Source organism: Mauremys reevesii, linkage group 5, assembly GCF_016161935.1.
Source record: "Mauremys reevesii isolate NIE-2019 linkage group 5, ASM1616193v1, whole genome shotgun sequence".
Taxonomy (NCBI): domain Eukaryota; kingdom Metazoa; phylum Chordata; order Testudines; family Geoemydidae; genus Mauremys; species Mauremys reevesii.
Genome location: NC_052627.1, coordinates 116,148,912 through 116,168,436, shown reverse-complemented (window position 1 = coordinate 116,168,436; position 19,525 = coordinate 116,148,912). Strand labels below are relative to the sequence as shown.

Here is a 19,525-nt window from a genome sequence, read left to right as displayed (position 1 = left end):
AGACTCCTGTAAATAGGTGATACCACCCTATACCATATACCGATGCTCAGTCTTGTTCAGAAGAGCACATTTGCTTTAATCAGTACTTCCCTGTAGCTGTGAAAAAGCTGATGTAAGCTCTGTTGGAAAACAGTTGCCTTAGCACTGGCTTTTGGGCAAGCACTGTGTCTCCCTTTCCTGACACAAATGGGTGTTTGTTTCCTTTGGGTGTTTTAGTTTGTAATCTTTGCCCTCCCTTTCCAATGGAGATTTTGAATGACTCTCCCAAATGTATAGATCTCCACACTCCAGTCAACAGAATGGAGCACAGTAGCTCACTGTGACTTCTATATCCAAAATGTATGGCTACAGTTACATACTACAGAAACTTTCGTAAAACTACAGAAGGCATAAAAAATTGTGTTGCGGTAGACACCCAAGCCGGTTTCATGTGTCTGTGGTACGGAAATACAAAATATGTGCATAGTCCACAATTTTCACAAGTGTCTAGTGATTTGAATGCCCAACTTGAGGCACCTTATAGGGGCTTGATTTTCAAAAGAGTGCTGAATGCACACCCTCTGAAAATCAGGCCCATTTGAAGTGTCCAAAGCTGGGTAATCAAAAGCACTAGTCCAGGGGTAGGCAACCCATAGCACGGGTGCCGAAAGGGGGCACACGAGCTGATTTTCAGTGGCACTCACACTGCCTGGGTCCTGGCCACTGGTCAGAGGGCTCTGCATTTTAATTTAATTGTAAATGAAGCTTCTTAAACATTTTAAAAACCTTATTTACTTTACATACAACAATAGTTTAGTTATATATTATAGACTTAGAGAAAGAGACATTCTAAAAATGTTTAAATGTATTATTGGCACACGAAACCTTAAATCAGAGTGAATAAATGAAGACTCGGCACGCCACTTCTGAAAGGTTGCCGACCCCTGCACTAGTCACTTGAAACTCTTGGCCTTCAACTCCGTCATAGTAGAGTCAGACTTTTGTAGTAGTGAAGAGAATAATACAAAATAATGACATTTAATGCATTAACACATGGCTGTCATCACAAAATCATTTTAAGAGGTTCTGAATGAGTTTCAGGTTCTTTTTTAAATCAGCTGTAGCAGTGAGAGTGAAAGCTCAGTTAGCCATTTGAGGGAATCTGGCTTCACTGTGCACTGATCTCCCTTCTACTCCCACAGAGCTTCTGCCCCCCTCTCTCCACCAGCATCTTGTTCTGCTGTGGTGAAGGAGGTGAGAATAAATGGCTTACTTGCCAGTCTGTCTTGAGATCAGGGGATGTATCCCTTTCACATACTGCAGGAGAAAGAGGTTAGGAGAAAGGTCATTTCCTCTGCCTTTCTTCTCCATGGCAGAATAAAACACCATGGGGAGTGAAGGTAGAGGAAGTAAGAACATTAGAATTCACGTGGGCTCCTTTCACTGCATTTTCCCGGAGCTAGGAATTCTTCCCTTGCACTTTCCACTTTACTGAGCTTGATTTGACTTTCTTTGAACTCTGGGGTGTGTGGACATTTATTCCCCAAACCCAGACATAAGCATTCTTCCCTCCCTCCCTCCCCTACTCCACAGCTGCAGATGTTCTTAAGCTGTTCTTAAGCTGCTGCTGTGTGAGATAGCAGCCTGTCTTCAGTCAAGTGCTGCCTCCTGCTGTCTCTCTGTGCTCATGATGATATGAGCAGATGGGATGCTCTCCTTCCCTAGAACTTTGGGAATTCATTGCATGTAGGGACAGCACAATATTAGGTTACACCAGCCCTGCAGATCCATGGGCAGGATTTAGCTTTTTGTTCCCACACACAAATCATCATTCTACTGAAGGTTTTCAGATAATCCACTTTCACCTGCAAAAACAGGACTCTCCCACTGCATATACGTTGGTGGCGGAGTCTCACTGAAAGAGACAGTCTTGATGACAGATGGAATTTCTAATAATTTCCCATGTTAACAAATAATGAAGGCTAAAAAAAAAGACAACAAATTGTGGTTTGAGAATTTGTGAATTATTTCTTTTTCCCGTGAGTTGCCAATTCACATAATTTGCACCAGTTATTTTTTTAAGTCAACGTTTCACATTTCAGTTCATATCTTTCAAATTAACCTTTTATTTGTTTTTGGGGGAGGGCTCAGTTCAAACCCACAGAGTTGTTTTTGTGCATGCGTGCTTGTGTGTGTAGAGACGGGGAAAGATGGTTCTAACAAGCTGAAAGTCCGCTCAGCTCTGTCAAAACCACGAAGTTAAATTTCATTTCTTGTCTGTCAGCTAAGATTGAGCTCAAAATGGGCCCCCGTTTGCAATAATAGTTGGTCAAGGGTGAGTTTTATATTGTTGATAAAACTCAAGCCAGATAATTATGGTTCTGGTTTCACAAAGAAAGTTTTGTGCAGCTTTTTGGGGTTTTTTTATTGGTTGTGATTGTCTACTATATTATTAAAAAATATCTAATGTAGGCTCTTCAGTCATTTAGCCACTTTGGAAAGTTGTCCCCCCAGTACTGATCTTGTTCACTTCAATGGGAGCAAGTTAAGTTCAGCACCAATCTCTATGTTCATACCAATCATACTGATGCATTATTTTAAGTTCCCATATGTAATGATTAGATCCAATAAACTATTTTTTTCTGCACTGTCCTTTCCATAAAAATGAACACCAGCTCCTAGTCATTGGGAGTGTTAAGTGATCTTAATTTTTCCATTATAAAGGAAAGTTATCTTATAATACATGCCTTTCCCAAAGACCCATTCTGATATTTATAGTTACCTAGTTCCAATAACAGGGATATTTTTGCCAGGCATATACTTACTATACTAAAAAGAATGGTCTGATTCATTGCCATGGCATTATGTTGAAAATGCATTTAAGGAACAATGACAGGAGATCATCCAACTTCCATTTTTGTTCCAGTGCAGTCAGGTTGAATGAACAGCATGGAATTACCACATCCACACTTCTAAATTAGAAGATGGTTCTAGTGGAGAGGAGCAATTAGACTATGAATTTTAATGATAAACTTGCTTTAGTCTTACCTTCCTGTGTGCCATATTTTTGATATTGTGCTGGGCATGTGATATGGGCATCAGCATTAATGGCACCTGCAATTGTGTGTCTCTTGTCAGAAGGCAGCTGTTTTGTCCAAATGCTCATGTTAAGAATTAAGTCAGTTTTGTGCTTGTGTATCTGCAGTGAAGTTGTTTTCCTTTCTATTTTGATCCATGTGCTTTAATATAATTGGTTTCATTCAAACATACTAAGATGTCCATGTTTGTTTTCTTGATAGTTAAGAGGAAGAAGAGTTCCAAGTCAGAGACCAAGGGCGCAGTGACTAAAGTAACAGGGAAAAAAATAACAAAGATCATCAGTTTAGGAAAGAAAAAGCCATCAACAGATGAACAGACCTCATCAGCTGAGGAAGATGTTCCAACATGTGGTAAGTGATTTGACTCTCTTAGATTCTCAAGCTTACACTGCAACTAAAGCACTATAGACTCCTAGCCTAGCCGTTCGTATACAATTGCCCCTACTGCAATGGTTTTCAAACTAGTTGGTATTGTGTAAAACTTCACAAGATAACTAATTTCTTGTAGGCCATTTCCCTCCTCATTCCTGATCCCCCTTTCCTGTAGGAACCGTAGTACTTGATAACATCAGGATAGTATTTACATATTTAAGGATACCAGGTGAAAATGTGATAGGTGGAGTTGCTTGCTTAACTCTTTTCCATCCCAAAATTTTGTATCCATGCTATTTATTCTCTGTCTCTCTCTCTCTTCCTGCCTGTAGGTATGTGTATATTTAGTGCTGACCTTTCCCTCATTCCCTAAAAAAAGAAAGCCATGAAGCAACTATACAGGGTTCAACGGTGCCCAAAGGGATTATTTTCCCCTTTAGATGATCAGAAAAGTCTCTGGAAATCCTAGAGCATGGGGTAGCAAATGGCAGAAAATATTATTGCCTAAAGCCTGACAGATAGAAGCAACTCCATGGACTGTGTCATAAACACAGGTGGTCCACAGACCACAGCTTGAGAATCACATGTTTAAGCAACTTTTTTTATTAAAAATATGTTTATGTGTGTGTGACATATAAGAGAGTACAGATGTGTTTATCAACCAAAAAGAGCAGCTGGAAAAAGCACAACTGACCTTCTGCAACATCTGGCTTCCATGGAAGCTAAAAACTTTCTGGGCTTTGCAGTTAATTGACTACTCTCTTATTATGTGAGATATTTCTTTTCCCAGAATATTTTCCTCTAGACTGTAGTTATATAATGTAAGCTGTAGTATTTCTATAGTGCTCATTATCTCCTATCTGGCCACTAAATATAGTTGTTAGTATTTTTGGTAATGGGCTCTACTCAGCATCCTTTCTAGGTTTTATCTGGAAATATGTATTACTAAAGCTTCTGCTTTGGTCATCGTGGGAAGCCTTTGCAGAAGAACGAGTTTTGCATCATTTTCCGAAATTGGCTCGTTCTTGCTGCCTGCGCCATAGGTTGAGGCTTTTTTCACTGAGTATGCCTTACTTCCAAATCAAAAAAGGGAAGGAAAAAGATAAATGAAGTTGTGGTGAGGTGACACAGTGTGAGAAAAGGAAATCCCCCTGCACTCTGGCAATCACAAGGCGGGTTCTTCAAAGTTGGATTGCTTTTCTTTGTAAATCTGGCCAATAGGCAGAGTCCAAAGCTGTCTCTCCTCCTCCCCTGGCCCGCCCCCCATTTAAGACCATTCACAGGACTTGGATACATGTTGATTTTTGAAAGTTAAACAGGGCCATTTGGGACAGGCTAAGGGGTGGCGCTCTTTTAATTCAGGGAAAGTACGTTGGACTGGGAGAGCTTCTGTGAGGGGCACAATGGGAGAAAAAAGAGAGATTTAGCTTAAATAATAGGAACCCCTCATCGTTCCTAAATAGGTCAGCCGCCATGTATATGAGAAGGCTTTTCCGTCCCTGCACCAACTCTACAATCTCTTCCAGTCTTCAAGAGGGGGAATGTGGGGGTGGGGTGGGGTGGACAATACTGAGAATCCTAAATAACCAAGATCAGGAGACTCTTTCCTTCTCCAGATTTCCAGGGGTTTTTTTGGGGGGGGGCGTTATTTTTTTGTGTATGTGACATCTTTCCAAGAGTTGCACGGTTCAGATATGCTGATATATCCTGCTGGATCAAGACCTGAATTTGTAACTATGATGTTGGAATGGAAACCCAGAAAAATTAAGCTATATAACACATAATTTTAATGAAAACCAAAAAGATAGCTATCCGGAATGATTAAGAGCTTTCCTCCTTGGGACTGAAAATGAAAATCGGCAATGAGGTAAAAGATGAGTCATTTCATATAAATTCTGCCCTGAAGAAAATGTCATTCAATCTTTTCCTCTTTTAATACACTCTTTGGAAGTGGAAATATACTGTCTATAATTCATGCACCATATGTGATTGGGAGCCAAGTTCAAAGGTCCTTTTCTCTTCCAATATAAACTAGTGGTTTAACTAAACCTAATATGAAGGTGTTCTTGGAGGGGGGTTGTTTTTTGTTTTGTTTGGTTTTGTTTAGTTTAGTTTTTAAGTTACTTATTTTAATTTCAGTGAAATCCCCGTGGAGATTTTTTTATTCATTTTTAAAATTTCCATGCAGTGAACTCAAAGAACAGCAGAAGTGGGTGTTTTACACAAAATTAAATACAATGAGCAACAAGTAAAACTGATCACTCTGGTTTAGCTATTCTAGCTAAGTAGAATGAATTGCCAAATGAATCCAGTTTAATGGGTCTTTATGAAATTGTTTTCAGACATTATAGACAGAAGCGCACTCCTTGATCATCTCACAGTAGCACAGGGTTTTCTGTGTGTGTCATTTTTCAACCCGTTTACACATAGTTCCCTGAAACTCCACCACCACATTTAACTTACCGTCCATATACATGCAACTTTTCACTCGGTTTGTAACCAGTTAATGGCATGGTTGGTTCTACACATCTTGCATGTACACAAGAAACATAATTAATAACACATGGTAACCATGGCCCTGTAATGGTGTTTTGCCCTCGTCAGCAGCTTAGGTTGCGTACGGTTGTTTCCTGCAGCCAGGTCATAACATTCATATTTTGCTGTGCAGCTGGGACCTCATAATCATGCCTGTGTAACCACTTTTGCTGATGTTGCTTCCTTCCAACTCTCTAAGCAGTGGGATGCCTTTTGAGTGCTTAGTCCCATGTGCTGCTGGTGCTGTTTTATGTGCATGTCCATTAGTCCCCTTGTTCCTTGTTGAGTCATCATGGGTTAGCTGTCACTATTTTCCCAGAAAGCACTATGAACAGGGCCGGCTCCAGACCCCAGCGTGCCAAGCAGGCGCGTGGGGCGGCATTGTCCCGGTAGGGCGTCATTTGGCTCCGGCGGACCTTCCGCAGTCATGCCTGCGGGGGGTCCACCGGAGCTCCGGGACGAGCGGACCTGCCGCAGGCATGACTGCGGAGGGTCCCATCTTCCCGCGGCTCCGTTTGAGCTCCCGCAGGCATGACTGCGGCGGGTGCGCTGGTGCCGCGGCTCGGACGGAGCTCCCGCAGGCATGCCTGCGGATGCTCCACCGGAGCCGCGGAACCAGCGCACCCGCCGCAGACACTTCTGCCCCGGCCGCGGGACCGGGGAAGGGCGTTGAGCGCGCCGCCCTGCTTGGGGCGGCGTAATTTCTAGAGCCGCCCCTGACTATGAAAACACAATTTGCAGTGTGATAGATCTAGATATATCCACAGAACTGTAGAATGTGGTTCAGTTGTGAAAAAGCTGTGTGGGTACAAATCAGCTGTGCATGTAACTCTCACATGAGCAGGTTATGTTTCTAGTGTAGTCTAGGATATACTGAAACCTTTTAAATGGTGCTTTTAAACATCATCCTACTTTGGGGTTCACAGTGGGAACACCTCTTGACTCCCACACCCACACTCCCGCCTCCATTTTTACTAAAATCTCAGGGAAACCCTGTGGCAGAGGAGCTCTGGAATATTCAGCCATAACTGTCACTAACTCAGCACAGTCATTTGCATATGTTCAGAATACGACCAGGATCAACTCTTTATAAGCCATGCTTTCTGAGTTACTGGTACAGTGAGAGTTTCAATAAAACATTTTTTAAAGGCCATTTATTTGTCTTCCTAAAATCATCTGGATTTTCAATCTGCACATAAAGAAATAAGTTTTATACGAACTACCATTACATTAAAAAAGCCATTTCTTTTTTAAAGTAAGCGAAGGATACAATATCTCGTATTTTGTTTTATTGCAGGATATCTGAATGTGCTCTCAAATAACCGGTGGCGTGAACGCTGGTGCAGAGTGAAAGATAATAAGCTCATTTTCCATAAGGACAGAACAGATCTGAAGACCCACATTGTTTCTATTCCTCTGCGTGGCTGTGAAGTCATTCCAGGCTTGGATTCCAAGCATCCCTTGACATTCCGTCTGCTTCGAAATGGGCAGGAGGTCGCAGTGTTAGAGGTGCGATGTTTATTAATGTGCATACTTTGCAGAGATGCACATGGGCTAATTACCTGACCGCTCGTTCATGCAATCTGCCTTTCAAAATGCTTTCCACGGTTAAATAATACAGTTACAGAGCTGGGTAACAAACATTACAGAAATAAACAAATTAAGAGTTACAGGCAAAAGAGACTTATCTGGATGAGAATTGATGTAAGGGGAAAACCCTAATATTGTTGATTTTTAACTCACAACAGTCTTCCCTGTTAAGATGTTTTCTGCTGTCTCTCTCTCCACTCTGACCTTTTCTCTTCCCTTTATAAGTGCTTATGCACCTCCCCTGTTAGAGTCTTCTATCAAGGAGGTAACTCAGAATACAGATGACTGAGTGCTAATTAAATAACCTTGCTGTGGCTCACTACACTGAAGATTAGAGCTCTGGATCTCTGTTTCTCCTGGGCATATTAATCAACTTTAAGATTTGTTATTCTGAAGTCATCGTCAGGGGGTGTATCTGTACTAGAGAAATTTGGTTTCTAGCCACAAGTTGGGCCTCCTACCATGCACACCACACATGTAAACAGTGAAACACTTCCAGTTGTACACAGGCCATTATACCATCATTTACATTAGACTTGTTTCAAGCAAGGCTAAGCACTGTGTACTCTTCCAGCATTGGATGGAAAAAGCTAGCATAATAGCTCTAGTATTGCAAATAGCCTTAGTGCTTCTGTCCCATAGTAGTGTCCTCTCTAGTCTGCATTCTGCTGCACATGGGTCAGATTTGCCAGAAGAAAGTTACCTGTCTCAATAGTACTGCCTGCCCTATAAAGTTTATAGAGGTGCATATATTTTATGAACATCAACTTCTTCCAAACCACTGTCCCGTGGTTTGGAAGCATTCTTCCATGGAAATATGCATGGCTCAGGCAGATGGGCAGGTGTTGCTGACCTCTGGGACAACCAGGTGTCTGAGCACCTTGCTGAGGAAGGAGTTATTTGGTCTGGCAGGCAATGGTAGCAAAAGATTGAGATCCTTAATAATACCAACCAGGCACGAATTAAAACCTGTCCATTTTCCTAAGGAGCTGAACAGAGTACTTGGTACCCATCCTTCCCTGGAGATTAGTGCGATGCTGGAGAGTATAGAAGCTCCCTGTCTTGCAGCTGATGAGGTCGAGGAGCAAGATGCAGACCACAGGGCTAAGGAACTGGACCGGGGGTTACCCAAGAACTTGCTAGGATCTCTGGGAGGTTAAAAAGATGGAAGACAAAATCAAGATATTGAGAACAGAATTAGTTGAGGATCCAAAGGACATGAAGAGAAGAAATGATTTAATGGCCTATTCGTTAATGCTAGGAGCCAGGGTGACAACCAAGAGGAATTGGAATTGTTCATTTATGAGCATAAATTTGATCAAGTTGGTATCACTGAAACCTGGGGGGAAGATTCACATGACTGGGACGTTAAATCAAGGGTTAGCCTGTTAAGGAAGGTTCAGGTGGGCAATAAGGGAGGGGAAGGGGCACTCTAGGCCGAAAATGGCATTATCTGTTTCCAAGTCACTGATAATTCTGAAAAAAATTATCTTGAATGCTTAATGATCAGTGTCCTAACAGCTAAAGCACAAGATGGGATATTAGTTGGTGTCTGCCACAGACCACCAAATCGCACTAGAGAACAGGATGGCTGCCTCCTTATGCACCTATCATAACATAAGGGAAAAAACTATGTGATCATTGGGGGCTTTAATTTGAGTGATGTATGCTGGAGGTCTTATGCTGCCTATATTAAAACATCCTTGAAACTGCTAAATACTACAGATGACAATTTTCTATCTTAAAAAGTCTTGCATCCATCCTGGGGAATTCTATATCACACCTCATCTTGACAGATAAAGAGGAACTAAAAATTTCTGGCAACTTAAGTAAAAGTGATAAACACTTGATCACATTTGTAATGTGCAAAGTCTAGACTAGTGATGTACTTGGTGCTTTAAAAGGACCAGTTTCACAAAGCTGAAAACAATTAAGAGCCAAATTAGCTGGGAAGAAGAAATTAATCAGAGAAATGTAAATGATAATTGGGAATTGTTTAAGAATATTTAACAAGAGGCCCAAAAAGCTTCAACTGAGGAAGAAGGTCATAATAATGCAGATAAAGCACTGGGGGAGGCGAGGGGGGGAGAGACAGGAGACAGATGATGTAGTCATAGCACTCTTTCCATTCATTGATAACACTCTTTCCATTCATTGAGTCTTCTTAGGAGGCTGTTAAATAGCAGCTACTAAAGTTAGACATTTTTAAATCAGTAGGTCTGGATAACTTGCCTCCAAGAGTTTTAAAAGATTTGGCTAAGGGACTCACTAGACCATTAATGTTGATTTTCAATAATTCTTGGAGCACTGGGGAAGTTCCAGAAGACTGGAAGAAAGCTAATGTTGTGCCAATTTTAAGAAGGGGTAAACATGGGGACCTGGGTAATTATAGGTTTGTCTGTCTGACATCAATCCTGGGTAAGATAATGGCGTGCTTATATGGGACTCTATTAATAAAAAATTACAAGGGTGCTTAATGGAGGGCAATTAATGCCATTCATCATGGGTTTATGGAAAATAGATCCTGTCAAACTAACGTGATATCTTTTTTTGATGAGATTAAAAGTTTGGTTGATAAAGATAGTAGTGCTGTAATATACTTAAGACTTCTGTAAGATACATGACATTTTGATTTATTTTATATCTTTCTAGTTTTTTAATATAGCACACATTAAAAGGATTAAAACCTGGTTAATTGATAGGTCTCAAAATGTAAACAGGAAATCATCATTGAATTAATGTGTTTTTAGAGGGGTCCTGCACAGATAGGTTCTTGCCCCTAAGCTTTTTAACATTTTTATTAATGACTTGGAAGAAAACATGAAGTCATCACTGATAAAGTTTACAGATAACAAAAAATAATTAGAGGAGTGGTAAATAATGAAGAGGACAGATCACTGATACAGAGTGATCTGGATCACTTGGTGAGCTGGGCGCAAGCAAACAATATATGCTTTGAATATGGCTAAAGGTAAATGCATACATCTAGGATCAAAGGATGTAGGTCATAGTTACAGGATGGGGGAGTCTATCTTGGGAAGCAGTAACTCTGAAAAAGATTTGGGGGTTCTATTGGATAATGATCTGAACATAAGCCCTCAGCGCGATTGCTGTGGCCAAAAGGGCTAATGCAATCCTTGGATGAGTTGACAGGGGAATCTCAAGTAGGAGTAGAGGTTATTTTACCTTGGCATTTGGCACTAGTGTGATCACTGCTGGAATTCTGCGTTGAGTTCTGGTATCCACAATTCAAGAAGGATGGTGATAAATTGGAGAGTGTTCAGAGAAGAGCCACAAGAATGATCAAAGGATTAGAAAAGATGCTTTATAGGTGATTGACGCAGAGAGCTCAATCTACTTACCTTAACAAGGAGAAGGTTAAGGGGTGACTTGATTACAGTCCATAAGTACTCCCTGGGGAACAGATATTTATTTATGGGCTCTTCAGACTAGCAGAGAAAGGTGTAACATGATCCAATGGCTGGAAGTTGAAGCAAGGCAAATTCAGACAAGAAATAAGACATTATTTTTTTAGCAGTGTGGGTAATTACCCCATTAGAACAACTTGTCATGAGTCATGGTGGATTCTCCATCACTGACAATATTAAAATCAAGATTGGATGTTTTTTTCTAAAAGACATGCTGTAGGGGTTATTTTGGGGAAGTTGTGTGGCCGGTGTTATATAGGAGGTCAGACTAGATGATCACAGTGGTCCCTTCTAGACTTGGATTCTGCGAGTCCAAAGACCAAGAGAAGACAGCTACTGACAACCACTGAGCCAATTTGAGAGAATGCACTCTTGCTTAACGCAGGGAATAGCTGTAAAATGGAAAACTACACTAAAGAGCTCCATAGTTGTATTATTTAATATCTTTGCAACAAATCCAAGGGTAGGAACACTCCCTCCCCCCGAAAAAAAGTCAGAATAAAACAAACAGCATATGAAATTTCAAATGAGCTAAAATAAGTTCTTTTCAGTGCTTATTTAAAACCAAACTTGAACTATGAAAAGTGGCTCCAGGGTAGCTCTATTGACTTTTTATTGGTTAAAATTGGAAACCTTAGATAAAGATAACATGTAGTGGCATTTGTAAGGAAACTAGTGGGAGGCAAACTTTCATTTTCAGACTCTGGTCAGATACTTTGAACACTCAGGTTTTCTTAAGTGCAGATCAGGTCAGTGTCTTCTCCTTGAAGAAGGGTCATGCTATATATACGCAGTACAGGTTATTTGGATGACGATTTACAAGAACAGGAAATGAATGAAGTGTAATATAAAGAAGAGGAACTGCAGTAAGGAAATTGAGTTAAAGGAAAAAATCTTTAAGTTTGTTACACTGAATAAAGAAACTTAAAATAAATAAATATTGAAATGCCTATAAAATTGCATGAAATTTTTCAAAAACTGAAAATCATTCAGTTTCAAAAACTAGAATGATTTCCACAATGTTAATGCCCCCCCCCCATTTTCCATCCTGCTTTAGTATTTCTTTGTCCAAGGTTATCCTGGCTTTACAGTTTGGACAAGTTACCTTTCTTAAAAGCTTAGCCTTGTAGTGGAAAACATTTGTCTCAGCTTTCTGAAATTTAAAATAAGCAAGGTGCATACCTAGATACACTGGCTTCATGCATTTATGTTTTCCTTCTTTTGCTGAAACTGTTCATATTGTTTTACTCCATAATCTATTAACATGTTGCTTTAAATGTGTTCGTTATGGCAGAATAACCACAGTGAATATTACTTTTTGTTAGCATAGTTTGGCAAAGGTGATCCAGAGCTTCACATGCATCATTATATTAACATGTTAGTAAAATAAAAGCGTAATTATGAAGTAATTAATATTAAAAAGCCTGTTGTTTCAGTGATAATTTATGAGTTTATATAAGATCTTCTCATCATCATAGGCTTCATCATCTGAAGACATGGGCAGGTGGATTGGGATTTTACTGGCTGAAACCGGTTCATCTACAGATCCTGGAGCCCTGCACTATGATTATATTGATGTGGAGATGACTGCAAGTGTCATACAAGCTGCAAAACAGACCTTCTGGTAAGATGCATTAAAAGCAATTTAGGGTGTTTTCAGTAATTTCAGAATTTGCAGCCTTATGTTAGTTCTAATATCAAGAGACCTTATCAAACCTTCCCTTTTTTGCCAAGATATTAAACTCTTGAGGGATTGAAATCTTGAGTCTCTAAGCATTCGAGATGTGTTTAAGATTATCATGCTGGCATCCGGCTAAGTATTACAAGAGAGGCAGAATATGTCCACTTTTATGATGTATTCAACTTACAGTGTAAGAGGAATCTAGTAATTAGGTGCTATTTTAACCTATTTAAGCTTGGCCACAATTCAGTCACAATAGTTTACACTGGTTATATTCACTTTCCAAGTTTTAACAGAACTAATGTAAATTCACAGAATTGGTTTAGCCCTCAGTACTCAGCAGAAATACTGGTTTTATGTGTCATTACAACAACCTGTAACCCACTAAACCTCCTTTGTCATGTGACTGCAGAGGTGTGAATTGCCCACTTCACCTTAAATGGTCTCTTGCAACATGTGGTTACCCTTAAACTAACTGATCAGGGTGGTTAAGCACTGTTATAAATTGTCCAGGGAGATTGTGGCATCTCCATCACTGGAGATTTTTAAGAGCAGGTTAGACAAACACCCGTCAGGGATGGACTAGATCAGTGGTTCTCAAAACTTTTTTTTTTGAAGACCACTTGAAAATTGCTGAGGGTCTCGGCGGACCACTTAATGATCTTTCCAAATGTTTCACAGTGTTTGAAATGGGCCATCCTGATTATCACCACACTTTTTTTCTCCAGCTGATACTAGCCCACTTTAATTGATTAGTCTCCTTAGAGTTGGTATGGCAACACCCATTTTTTTCATGTTCTCTGTGTATATATATCTTCCTACTGTATTTTCTACTGCGTGCATCCAATGAAGTGGGTTCTAGCCCACGAAAGCTTATACCTAAATAAATTTGTTAGTCTCTAAGGTGCCACGAGTACTCTCCGTTCTTTTCTCCAAATGTTGTTTGTACCATTAGCTAACTATTGTAAAGGGCTTTGGATAAAAGTGCTATATTAAAAAAAAACCTTAATAATAATGAACGTTTTTTTGTTCCACAAATAAAAGCACACAACTCATATTTGAATATCACTAGTCTTACCTTTCTAATGCAATGGATGTGCCCTCTCTCCCCCGCCACAGCAGCCCCTGAGCTGGGGCTGGGAAGGAAGGGGGTCTCTCCCCGGCAGCCACAACCCTGGAGCTGTGGAAAGTCGCCTCTTTCTCTGGCTGCTGAAGCCTTGCACGTCCCATATTCCCCCACCCCCTCTTCTCACCCCACTGCCTCTGCCCCAAGGCCACCACCTCACCTTACGTGTGTGTCTTCTCCAGGGTCCAGGCGCCTAATTAGTGGAGCCATGCCTGCACGGCTCCACTAATTAGGTGGGTGGCCCTTCATTCTTTTGTGTGCGGCTGCCCAGGCGCGCACCTTAGACAGAACTATCTGCGGACCACCTGAATGGAGCTCACGGACAACTGGTGGTCCGCGGACCACAGTTTGAGAACCTCTTGTCCAGATAATACTAAGTCCTGCCATGAGTGCAGGGGACTGGACTAGGTGACCTCTCAAGGTCCATCCCAGTCCTGTGATTCTACAATCTCTCCCACCTTGTATTTAGCTGTGGCACTCTGATTACCTTTCCCAGACCTGAAGAAGAGCCCTGTGTAGCTCAAAAGCTTATTTCCTTCACCAGCAGAGTTTGGGGTCCAATAAAAGACCCACCTTGTCTTTCTCATAGACCCACTACATCCAGTTGTTCCCTGCTGAAGGATTAAAAACTCGTGGTTGTGAAATTCACACCAATACATTAATTCAATACACAATGCAGATTTTGTTAGTATATGCCTCATGACAGCAAAGTGTGAATAGACAATATCTTGGCCAGACAGTTTACTAGGACTTTATAAACACGATCCTGCAAGGTGCTGAGTGCCCTCAGCTCCCCTTGAAGTTACTGGGATTCAGCATTTTGTAGAATCAAGCTCAATATAGCCATCATAAATAGGAATAGACTAAAAATACATAAAGGGTGAAAACCTAGTCTAGCTTCCTGTTGGAAATATTATACTCTCACCAGTGAAGGGTCAGGAGAGCTGCAGAGCAGAAAAATGAGACGCTTCATTCATGCTCTAGTTTGAATGGCTTTTGATAGAAATCAGGGTTGATTCATCTCTTACCACAATCCCATTTTTGTCAAATCCAAGTAATTTTGATAGAATCATAATGCAGTTAATTTAGAGGCTTGTGCTTATATATGTTTTGAAGTTAATAGGGCTCAAAAAAGCTTTTCCTGTGACATGCATTTTTCGCTTCCATCAGCATCCAGTGATAACCACATGTAAGAGAGGAGCCGGATGGAAATGTTTTTGCCTGAATATTGCTTGGCTTTCATTTTATGAACAAATGTGATATTAATTGAAACCAAGTGAAAAAAAGAAGTGCAACTAGACCACATATTAGAAAGGAATGCCAAACCTAACTTGCAAAGTAATAAAAATTCCCTATCAAGTATTTGTTTAAATTTGTTGTACCACAATAAAGTGAATGTAAGAGCTTATCTGCAAACAACCTAGGGCATGTCTCTTTTAACTTCTGATCCAATTATTCTTGTAAAATTAGAAGGGGAAATGAGAAATGACATGGCCTTTCTTATCCATCCACACAGCAAAAACTCTCGCATCTCAGTTACTACATCTTTCTCTCTAGTCTCAAGTAATGCAGTCTTGCCTCATTCATATCCATTCAGAATGCTCCTGCAAAGATCACTTTTCTACCCTATCACTGTTTTTGTTTTGTATTATCATAGCACCTGGGAGCCTCAGTCGTGGACCGGGGCCCATTTGATCATGTCACCCCTCTCTTTGCATCCCTCCTCTGTTTTCCCCCCTTCTCTATCACATCAAACATAAGCTGTGTGTCTTCACTTTCCAGGCTCTTTATGGCCTATCCAATCCTGCCTATCATCTCTCCTTTGCTATCAAGATGTCAACTCTCACCTCCAGTCGACCCATGATGCCAGACTCTGTCACTTGTTACGTTTTCAAACAAGTACGTTCCTGCTTTATCCCATGCCGCCCCTCGTTCTCGGGAGGCGCTCCCCATAAACATCCATAAAGTTACCTTCAAAACTCTCTTTTGCTGTGACGCCGACAATACATTTGACAACAGTTAGACTGCTGGTGTGTTGAGATCACTGCCTGTCATGTTTGACTATGTATCATCTCATTGTTTCCTTGCATTCCCCCCTCCCCCGTCCCTTCTTGTCTTCTGCTTAGATAGTACCATATTTGGGGCAGGGGCTGTCTATATTTCTAAATATAGTCTGGAAATATTTGGGTAGTGTTTCTCATTAAGGACAGCAGAAAAAAATGTTGGAGTTTCTTGACAACACTATTCTTTTTAGAGCTATGATACAGTTAGGAGCATTTTTACAATGGTGAAGTATGATTTTTTTCCCCCCTGCAAACTCTCATCTCATGATCATCTTGTCCAGTTAATCCTAATATATATTTTTTTAAATGCTCCTGTGGAAGAAGACATGATAAATTTCAGGTTGAAGGGTTCATTGGGCGGGGGGGGGGGGGGCGGGCGTGTCTAAAGTCAGATGACAGTGGAAAACTACTTACGAAGGCAAGACCTGATTCTGTAAATACTTGCACATGCCAGTAACTACACACATGAAGTTTGGTTGGACTATTCCTCTTTATAAAACTGCTCAATTACTTATGATCCAGCAAAAACTTGACCTTGGCCAGATTTTGCCAATGTTACCTAGAACAAGGAGTCAGTAGATGAGAGTTTTTCCACATTAGGGATTGCAACATAAACATGTTATGCAAAGCTGTTAATTGTAAACAACTATAAATTCTTCAAGAACTTTTATTCATCAGTGAGGAAGAAGATTGAAAGCCCCTGTTACAAAGGAAACATGTTTGGCTGTGAAACATTAATACAGAAAATAGTGGAATTCTGTACTGGATGTTATAATAGACCATGATTATTGTACAAGATCATTATAGGATAATACTGTAAGGGTGAAATTCACCACTGTGCAGCTGGCCAACAAAAGGCCTATTTGCCATTTAAGTTACATTTGAACCTTAAAAATAGGACTTAAAGTAGGACTTAAACAGCACATGAGCCTTGTGTTGGCCCCTCTGCAGTAGGGTAAATTTCACTATACACACAAAGAGTTCTGAAAAGAGCATATCAATAGTAAAAATGTAGCAGTGAACATTGTGCGCAATAATTCTCTACTCTGGCATTTGATTTATAAAGAGATACCAGATTTATATTTTCAGAAGCAATGTGTAATATCTTCTGATTATAATCAAAGACTGTGAGCAGTGTAATACTTCAAAACATACAGTACCGCACTAGTTATTTTCTCAGTTATTTTACAGCTTGATGTGACATTTGCAGTATGTTCATTCTCCTGAGGATCAGATCCTGAAATGTATTGAAGGCTTTCAACTTCCTATTGAATTAAGTGGGAGTTGAGAATACTTAGTACCTTACAGGACCAGCTCTAGATGCTGACAATGGTTAGTTAATATTATTAAAATCTATCTGCAGAAAACATTGTTCCTCATTCTACACAACTGGAATAAAATATAACATGTTTGGCAGGCTTTTCCCACATTATTTATGACCCCTATGGAGAAACAAAAAACCCATCTACCTTACTGCATGATTTTATTGTAATTTATTAATGTCAACTTCAGAAATTGAATAGGTCTGTGGCGAATCTTTGTTTTCCTTCTTATCTCTTTTTATGTACTTGAATCTTAAGGATCTTTGCGGTCTCGTGTTACTGGCTCTGTTTCAAGGGCTGTTTGTGAAAGCAAATTCCTCTCTGAATCACAGTTCTTCTTCGAGTGCTTCTCATGTCGATTCCATTCTAGGTGTGTGCACACCCACGTGCACAGTTGTCGGAGACTTTTGCCTTAGGGTCTCCATAGGGTCGGCTCTGGCACCCCCTTGAGTGCCCCGTTCATGTGTCAGTATATCAGGTGCCACCTGCCCTATGCCTGCTCAGTTACTTCTTACTCCAAGAGCTCCTCTCCCTTGCCTCGCAAGTGTTCAGCGGTTCTTTCCCTTTTGACTTTGTGTTCCAGCTGTAAATAGTTTTGTTTATTGTAGATTAGTTAGTAAGTAGCTGTTAAGAATGGTAGTTATTCAGCTAGGGTCCTGGTGGGGACTTTTCCCCAGGCAGGGCATGCCCTGGTCGCCGGGCTTTAAGCCCTGCGCTGACTGTAATAGCCCTATGCCTGTTAGTGACCTGCATGGCAGCTGTCTGAAGTGCCTGCGGGAATCCCAGGTTAAAGAAAAGTGTTGCATCTGTAAGAACTTTTGTCCTTGGACACAAAAAGAGCACAACAGTCATTTAAGGGCCCTCCTCCTGGACACTGAAGTGGAGGGACAGGTGCCCACCCTGAAACCCCCTTTCCCCTGCAGGGGATGATGCCCCGGGTCCCCCACCCTCCAGCGGTTCCTTCCTCCTCCTCCTCTCCAGACGAGGCTGTGGTGGGGCCCTCCTGTTGTGCTAGCCCACTGGCTGACTTTAAGGAGCACCGGTGGACTAGCACAGGAGGGCCCCACCACAGCCTCGTCTGGAGAGGAGGAGGAAGAAGGATCCTGATCCGAAGGGTAGCCACTAGCCTAGGCCTATAGGCAGAAGAGATGACAGAGCAATCAGACACTAACTCTGGTTTCCAACACTCAGACCTGGGCTGGGGAGCCCACTTGGGGGAGCTCAGTATACAAGACTGCTGGTCGGGGAGTCAACCATTTCCTCCACATAAATGTCAGGGATCTCAGGGCGGTTTGTCTGGCTTGTCAGGCTTTTCAGTCCCACTTACAAAGCAAACTGGTTCAAGTCCTGACAGATAACACCGCCACGATGTTTTATATCAACAAGCAGGGTAGAGCCAGGTCATCAGCCCTCTGCCAGGAAGCCCTCCAGCTCTGGGACTTGTGTATGCAGCATGCCACTCATCTCATGGCAGCGCACCTCCCTCAACCAGGAAAACGTATTGCCAGATCGCCTCAGCAGAGCCTTCTCATCTCGTCATGAATGGTCACTCCACCCCGAGGTGGTCAGTGGGATCTTCCGAAAGTGGGGATCTCCCCAGGTGGACTTGTTCGCGACTCACCAGAACAGGAAATGTCACCTGTTTGCTCATTTCGGGGCGTCGACAGAAACTCCTTGTCAGACGCCTTCCTACTTCCATGGTCGGAGGCTCTGTACGCTTTCCCACCAATGCCATTGCTTCACAGAGTCCTCATGAAGATCAAGCAGGACAAGGCCAAAGTTATCCTGATAGCCCCGGCTTGGTCATGCCAACACTGGTTCAGCACACTGATGGACCTGTCGGTGATGACCCCGATGCAGCTGCCCCTCTGATCGGATCTCCTGTCCCAGAATCACAGCAGGCTCCTGCACCCAAATCTGGCAGTGCTGCACCTAACAGCTTGGTTGCTGCATGGTTAACTGCTGAAGAGCAGGAGTGCTCAGCCTGCGTCCTGCAGGTCCTACTGATTAGTAGAAAGCTCTCCACTAGAGAGAGACCTACCAGGCCAAATGGAGACGATTCTCATGTTCGGCCTCAGCCCAAGGGGTTAGGCCCAAGCAGGCCTCACTGTAGTCCCATCGTGGAGTACCTTATGTATCTCAAGCTCCAAGACTTGTCCCTTTCATCAATTAAGGTCCACTTGGCAGTTTTCTTAAAGGACAAGGTCCAGCTGCGGCTGCATCCGGTTTTCCTACCCAAGGTGGTTTCACAATTTCACACAAGCCAGGACATATTTTTGTCAGTCTTCTTCCCAAAGCCTCATAAGTCTGAGGAGGACTGTAGGTTGCACT

General features: G+C 41.7%; 1 protein-coding gene across 19 annotated transcripts in view; it reads left to right on the top strand.

Moving 5' to 3' along the window:
* Positions 1-19,525, top strand: part of AFAP1 (actin filament associated protein 1) — a 172,326-nt gene that overhangs the window by 133,585 nt on the left and 19,216 nt on the right. For all 19 annotated transcript variants that reach the window (XR_005599377.1, XR_005599378.1, XM_039541555.1 and 16 more), the window contains 3 exons: positions 3,279-3,428; positions 7,282-7,493; positions 12,481-12,626. Coding sequence is in view for 17 of the 19 variants with exons in the window: in XM_039541555.1 (XP_039397489.1) it covers positions 3,279-3,428; positions 7,282-7,493; positions 12,481-12,626 (508 nt within the window). In the remaining 2 variants the exon portion in view is untranslated. The remainder of the gene's footprint in view (positions 1-3,278; positions 3,429-7,281; positions 7,494-12,480; positions 12,627-19,525) is intronic.